At 39.5% G+C, this 7,810-nt stretch overlaps 1 protein-coding gene across 1 annotated transcript in view; it reads right to left on the bottom strand.

Annotated features, from left to right (window-relative positions):
- Positions 1-939: 939 nt before the first annotated feature.
- The window catches only part of gfpt2 (glutamine-fructose-6-phosphate transaminase 2), a 25,483-nt gene continuing 18,612 nt past the window's right edge, over positions 940-7,810 (bottom strand). The window contains exons 9-19 of the mRNA XM_031319428.2: positions 7,324-7,429; positions 6,939-7,102; positions 5,992-6,087; positions 5,654-5,751; positions 5,321-5,441; positions 4,864-5,021; positions 4,462-4,576; positions 4,106-4,233; positions 3,747-3,914; positions 3,274-3,435; positions 940-2,134 (exon numbers count right to left, since the gene is read on the bottom strand). Coding sequence (XP_031175288.1) covers positions 2,090-2,134; positions 3,274-3,435; positions 3,747-3,914; positions 4,106-4,233; positions 4,462-4,576; positions 4,864-5,021; positions 5,321-5,441; positions 5,654-5,751; positions 5,992-6,087; positions 6,939-7,102; positions 7,324-7,429 — 1,361 coding nt within the window. The 3' untranslated portion in view covers positions 940-2,089. The remainder of the gene's footprint in view (positions 2,135-3,273; positions 3,436-3,746; positions 3,915-4,105; positions 4,234-4,461; positions 4,577-4,863; positions 5,022-5,320; positions 5,442-5,653; positions 5,752-5,991; positions 6,088-6,938; positions 7,103-7,323; positions 7,430-7,810) is intronic.

The raw sequence follows: 7,810 nt of genomic DNA, 5'->3' as shown, positions 1-7,810 counted from the left end.
GCGCATAGTTTACGTGGGCGCTAACTTTTTTCTTTCTCCACAAAAACTTTGTGGAAAAACTTTTTGTTCTGGATGTTACTGATTAAAAAATATCGATATGAGGATCATTAGTAGAATAAGTAATCTGAAGTAAGTATACCTAATCACAAAAAGCCCAGCATTCAAAATACCGAATCAGAAGAAAATATACACATTATAGCAGTACCCCTGTCAGTGTTATATTATGATAGTATTGGGTTATTATTACTGATGCATTAACATGTACATTTAATTTCATAGCTAGTAAAAGTGGGGCTAATTTGAACTATTTGCCTCATTAAGGGCTCATAATTTATAAGATTGTAAGAAATACTATAAGATGTATCAAATTAACTTTAGCTGTCAGAAAAATGTAGAGTAAAAAGTACTCTCCAAGTAAAGTACAAGTACCTAAAACTGTACTTAAGTATATGCACTTATAGTAGTTACATTCCACCACCGTAGAGGATGCACAATTACTGATTTGCCAAAGTGTCCAGCAAACACGAGTAGTTCCCAAAGGTAAGGAGAGGTCTGAGGACATCGTAAAATATACACTTTTATTCTGTTGTGGATTTTAACTTTTTTTTTTGTTAACTGGCTCCATTACTGTCATCTCTGTCTGAAATATCTCTTTTATATATGTCCATAGACTGAAGTAGCTTCATTTTATGCATTTCATAATGATGGTATATTACAAGCACAAACTGGGACTAGACTGAATCAATGATCATACAGGCTTATACCACCTCTTGTCAAATAAATGAATGAATGAATGAATAAATAAATAAAAAGATCTATACCTGCAGCTCTTATCCTCCTGTTAAATTAATATAGCATCAACATCTGATATTTCTTACCACAACAAACACTGGCAAGTAAGGACTCGAGAACTAAGGAATAACAACAGCACACTTTGAATAGAATCCTTTACCTATTTATTGATTGATAGTGCCTGCTTATGTCTTTAAAACATACAGTATAAAATACAATCACAGTTGAAGATATAAATCAAACCCTCTCTTAAGCCCCCATAAAATAAGAATCAGATAAATACAGAATATTATGATGATCATAAACCCATACAAACAGCTGATGAAACAAAAGTATTATTGAAAGTCACGGTAGTCACATTGGTGTTTTTTTGCTGCATAAGTGCTCTTTAAATAATTATTATGTGTGTCTATGGAAATACTCTACCTATGACAAGAATAAGTATAACAGAAGTTTCATGCTCTACGTGAACTATGAACTGCAATCCTGTTAAACAGAATAGACTTACAATATATTTTAAATTAAAATCAAGAATCAAGTAATAATGTGAAAGTCAGATTGAGGAACTTCCTTCTGGTAGCTTGTGCTAAAAATATTGACGTTATTGGCTAATGGCCCACCAGGCACAGTGATGCCATGAATGTGCAGCGAAATATAAAAAAAAAAAATAGATTTTCATAATTCAGAGAACTCTCTGGAATAAAACTGTTTAATTCCTACATTTCCCGTTATGCAAAGATAGTTAAGATGCCCCCAATAGACATAAGAAATTCATTAAACAGAAAGAGAACAAATCTCACTTATGATTGTGTACATACATAAAGCACATCTGGTCCCTATATTGCACAACTGTAAACACTTCAATACACCATGTCAATGCTTTTCTGCTAAGCCTGTAGTATTTGGCTTCTTGAGATAAGAAAAAGGCACTGCATGTTGGTTACTTTGGATGTGTGAATGTTGTTGTCATAGATTGTTCTGCAAGGCCTCAATGGCACTGGCACTTCCTCAGCAGTATATTTGGTGGACTTCACATTTCTCTTTCTCTTTTTTTAATTTATTTTACCATAAACCTCCTTCTTTCATCTGACACATACACACACACACACACACACACACACACACACAAACACACACAAACACACACACACACACACACACACACACACACACACACACACACACACACACACACACACACACACACACACACACACACACACACACACACTGAACGTTCAATTGCACTGTACATCTATAAGCCTCCTTTCTGCTTTTCTGTGCTTTTGACCTGTAATTATTCCACAGTCACAGATTTGGCCAAGTTTCTGGGAAAATCAACCTGCAAAAAGAGAAAGCAGTTTGTTAGAGCAAATAGCCTGGAATTTGGCTGTGTTGTGTCACATAAAGTGCAATCACTGTATGTTAAAACATAAACTTCCTTTTTACGCTTTAACAAACATACATTAACAAGCTAACAAAGTTGGATGGCAAATGGGGCTACAGAGGATGGATCAGCTCTCACGAAGGTGTAAAAAGAAAAACCACAATGTTCACATTGATGCCTGAGTCACTGACCAGTTCCTGTCTTTATGATAAGAAAAGTCACTGATTACATATGCCATAACTGTGTAAACTAAGTAAAGACATCGTCCAAATTGGTGGGTTAGATGAAAGGTGAAAACGCGAGAATAACAGTTTGTAAAATCAAGCCTTCCAAACGTTTTATACAAAACAAAATCTGAAAGTGGTACCCAAGCTGTCATGACAAAGTAAAACATACTGCCCGCCCACACACACATACATATACTGCTTTAGAAAGTGCAGCTTGGTAAACTGGTCTCCACAACCACTGTACAGTATGTTAATAATTAATGAACTGCAAGCAATAAATAGCCTCCTCGAGTCTTGTGTTGCATGCAAATTACATATCATTGAGATGTTAAAATTATATTTGGGATAATGTGTTGATGTTCATAATTATTGTTAAATCAAAAAACTAAATGTTAAGGACAGTTATGTATGTATCTGATCTACAGACTTGGCATAGCATTAAACTAATATGCAACAATAATAAAAGAATCTATGTACATTTAAATGTCATATTCCTAATACGTTTTGGGTAAAAACTAAATTATTATTGTTATCATTTTCATAGCATAATATTGAAACGTAACCAATGACAAATGCAGTATTTAGACATGACAGTTATGTGCCACAATATCTCAATACAAGTATTTTTTCCTGATAAGATTACATAGAAAGATAATAACCGATTATTTCATTGTTTGTATAATCTCCCTCATTTCTGGGGCTCAGATTAGCAAAAAGTCTCACACATCTCCTTGAAGTTTTTTTTAGATAAAAAGCACTTCAATACTTTATTGCTCAAAACAAATGTTAAAGCAAAAGACTGTGTTTTCCATATACAGTGAGAATTTGTACAGATAGCTTGAGTCAAACACTGTGTTGACTACTTACGTCATATCCTCGCAGGACGGCCAAGTGGAAGGACAAGAGCTGCAGGGGGATGACACTGAGGATGCCCTGCAGACAGTCCACAGTATGCGGCAGCTCGATGGTCTGGTATGCATTCTTGCACATGTCAGTGTCGTCCTGGCAACAAATGATGATGGGCCGACCCTGATGGAGAGAGAGTCACGAGCACAAAGAATCATATTAGTCAGTCAATTCATTTTGTTACATTTGTTGCACTCAGAATGTAACATTTGTGTGTTTCAGTGCCTGCAGACAGGGGCGTCGGACTGGGGGGGAAAAGGGGACTGAGTACTCAGGGCCCTCATGTGAGGAGGGCCCAAAACAATTCTAGAATGAATAGCTGTGGATGCGGGGAGGGGCCCATAGAAAATGCCTTTCTACAGGGCCCAGAATTTTGTGCTACGCCCCTGCCTGTAGATGAGTTACAGTAGAATGTGTTTTTTTCCAGGACCTACCGATCTGGCCGTGACTTGTTGCAGAGCATTCTGGCACTTGGTGTAGCAGGCGTCTCTCATGATGATCATGATGACCGGCATGTCTTTGTCTATAAGTGCCAGAGGACCGTGCTTTAGCTCCCCAGCCAGGATGCCCTCGGAGTGCATGTAAGTGATTTCCTTGATTTTCTGCATTAGAGTCAAACGAATAAAACGATCTCAGAACATTATACTGGATAATAACATAACACATACAGCACAATAGAGATTACAACTCTGTTATGTCATCAGATGTTTCTACTCTGTCCTCATATTTATTATTATTCTAGGAGAAGTGAATTGCAGTTTTTTGACAGACTACTGTGGCATTCTCAACTCACCAGCGCCCCCTCTAGGCAGGTAGCGTAGTGGAAACCTCGGCCCATGACAAGAAGAGACTTTTGCTGATACAGTTCCTCGGCAATGGCCTTGATCTTCTTATCCTGGGCCAAAACCTTCTTTATCAGCTCTAGGAGAGTAGAAGAATGACTGATGTAGACATGGAGGTATTATGGTAACAGGGAGAATATGAGTGCACACTTCTCAAACAAGAGATACAGCATTTTGTTAGCTTGATTTGTCAGTGATGGTCGAACATGGTTAGCGTCTGTCAGTCTGCATTTAAAGATTAGGTGTGCTAATGTTAAGACCATGAAAGGCTTTGTGTTTGTGACTGACTGGTGTTTGTTGGACTGACCAGGTAGATCCCTGAGGCTGTTGATGATCTCCAGTCTTCTCTGCTGTAGGGAGAGTCTGTCCTCGCTCATCATCAGGCCAAACATGGCGAGGGCCACAAACTGACTGGTGTAGGCCTGGATCACATACACAAAAAAAACACTCATATAACCCCAAGCATAACTGAACAGTGTTGCCTATCTAGCAAATAACACAGAACTGTGTATATCATGCAGCCATTAAATATATGGATTGTATCATCAAGTTGAATGCAAAGTGCTGTTAGTACTGCTGGACACCCTATGTAAAGTATGTGTATATTGCATATTGCTGTTGCCACATATTGCTGTTGCCACATGTGCCAAATGTGCCACATTCTGAGAAAGATTGTGTAAACCTATGGGATGTACAGTATAAACTATACCTTGGTGCTAGCCACTCCTATCTCAGGGCCAGCATTGATGTGGACTCCGCAGTCTGTTTCTCTACAAATGGAGCTGCCCACAGTGTTGGTTATACCAACTGTCAGAGCACCTTGGCTCTTGCAGTAGCGTAGTGCCATCAAGGTGTCGGCTGTCTCTCCTGAAGGAGCAGAGGAAATGAAAGCATATGCTTACAATGCAAAATTGCAGCACAGTGAGGCCACTGTTGGAGGTAAAAGATAAAATGACGATGATACAGGTTTCACATAGGACCATGACAGTGTGATGCAAGTTTCTCTTTACAGCCAGTTTCATGGTCAGATGTGTCTCAAATAAAAGATCCTTATCTCAAATCGCTGTTTTTTAGAAATTAAAATCCAACTAAATTAAACCAGTGACCTGAACCAGAAGACCTAGCTCAGACTGGTTTGTCAGAATGTTTTTGTGTTTTGTTTTAACCTGACTGGCTGATGAAGAAGCAAACGTCGTCTCTAAACACAGGCGTGTTGCGGTCCAGGAAGTCGCTTGCCAGCTCCACCATGACAGACAGCTCCGTCAGCTCCTCGAGGATCTGTCTGGTCTGAACATTTTGGGGAAAAAAAGCAGCAGTCATCATCATCATCATCATCATCATCATCATCATCATCATCATCATCACCACCATCATCATCATCTCCATCATCATAACTCTTCAGACAACAGCATCTTTGTGTTTTGAACATCACTTCTGGTAGTCATAACTGTCTTTCTCACGTCATCATGCTTATCCCAATTTTTGATAGCTCTACTTACAGCCACTGCAGCGTGGAAGCTGGTGCCGCAGCCAATTACGATTAGCCGTCGGCAACGTTTAATTTCTTTCAGGTGGTCCTTCAGCCCACCGAGAAGCACTGAGGAAATAGATGACAGTTACATTAGTGGCCTTTTGAAATAAGGGACCGCAGTGATGTGCAAATAAACAAAATTCCACGTTCAAATAGACAATGAAGGACACAAAAACAGATCCTATGTGCATAGCCTGACTTAGTCCCTGCTTATATTGATTCAAGGGATCGGGGACCTGTTTGTTCAGGTAACCTACATATCATTAAATCTTGAAGGCAGGGCCGGTTTGTAAAATCACTAATCACCTGTGTTGGTGTCAAAACAAATCCGTCCTCTCATAGTGTTGACTACTGACTCCGGCTGCTCAAAGATCTCCTTCTGCATGAAGGCATCAAAGTTACCTGCAAAGAGAGGAGCATATATGTACATCAGATTATCTGGTCAGTACCCCTCATGGCATATGAGGACATGTCCCCAAGAGATAAGACACAAAACAACTGTGCTGAAAGAGGCTGAAAAATTGACTATTATGTTATCAATTTCAGCCAGCAGAGGGAGAGCAGGTATAAGTCTACAAACTAGACTTGATTGGTAGCACTGAATGCATGTTCTCAGTGTATTCAGTAGGTGTGGTGGAAAAGATACTTTTTGGTATTAACATATAAAGTGTATGTGTTTCTGCAGTGCTGTTAACTGACCCTGTCCTTTCCCTTACTTTGTCAGCAAGTAAAGGGGTCCCACGCTTTCTTATAAGTAAGGTAAGATGTTATGTCTCATCTTCAGGATGGAGACAGGCATTGTGTTGTTTAGACTAGAAAACTAAAACCAGGCACACACACATCTATCTGTGACCTTGTTTCTTGGGTGTAAGTGAAGTTGGAAGGATTGTTTCTTTAAGCAAACTCCATGTTACCACTTTTGTGTCGGGTATGTTTCCTGGTACCAGTAGAATTTGTTGGAAGCTGTGTTCTTAGTGTTCTTTAAAACCTCTGATCTCTTATACATTTTACAATTTCTTTATAAGCTAAACTACTTGTCTAAAACAAAATAAAAGTGATAACCACCAGTTAACAAAATTGTCTTTTTTTAGGCATTTAATGACAGGACAGCTGAAGAAATGAAAGGGGAGAGAGAGGGGGAATAACATGCAGCAAAGGGCCGCAGGTCGAAACCTCCACTAATGGGCGCCCGCTCTTCCAACTGAGCTATCCGGGCACCAACAAACAAAATTGTCTTTTGACCATTATCTGACCTTTCATGATCTGTTGCAGCTCCATCTGCAGGGTCTGGATTGCCCTCACTGGATCCTCACCAGCCTGCCGGTTAATCCTGTGGATGGAGAGTTTCCCGCCGGTCACCGCTGCTATATCATTGTCCTCTAGGTACAACACCTTGTTGGTGTGCTCAATGATGGCACTGTGGGCAGAGATAAGATGGATGCATGTGATAAATTGATGATGATGTCCGCTGGTCTGGTCGGGTTTATAAAGGACACTAAACTTGTTTCTGTTTTTATTATTTATGCTCATACTTGACAGATATGGTAGAGAGAGATAGGGGAGGGGTCAGTGACATTAATAATATGACAAATAAGAATTCAATGATACGACCATCTACACAGACAATTGGGATCTCACCTGGCGTCAGAGGCAAAGTAATACTCCACAGCCCTGCCATCCCCCACAGAGTTAATGTCGCTGGCGCAGTCAGGACGATTATGGCTGTTCTTCTCCTGGACTCGAGCTATGGGTTATAAGGCACAGGTCAGTGACTTTAAGTCTAGATATACTCATAATTATTGAATTACAGTAAGATCAGAAAACATTTTTAGGTAATGCATTCAACTGATAACAGCAGTTACCACGAGACAGGATCTTTATAATGGATTATGATCATGAAAAAATTTCCATATTGCTTTAACTGATGTAAACTGATGTAACTGGCTACTACCTGGTGGCAAGCATCAGTGAATGTTAATTAGTGGGAATGCTGTTCAGCAGCATTCCAACTATTGTTGTTCCTGTCGGCCATTTTGTTTATATATTATTAGTGGGAATGCTGTTCAGCAGCATTCCAACTATTGTTGTTCCTGTCGGCCATTTTGTTTATTAGTGGGAATGCTGT

This window comes from Sander lucioperca, chromosome 1 (assembly GCF_008315115.2).
Source record: "Sander lucioperca isolate FBNREF2018 chromosome 1, SLUC_FBN_1.2, whole genome shotgun sequence".
Classification (NCBI taxonomy): domain Eukaryota; kingdom Metazoa; phylum Chordata; class Actinopteri; order Perciformes; family Percidae; genus Sander; species Sander lucioperca.
The sequence above is the reverse complement of the archived record's forward strand: the minus strand, read 5'-3'. Positions and strand labels throughout refer to the sequence as shown.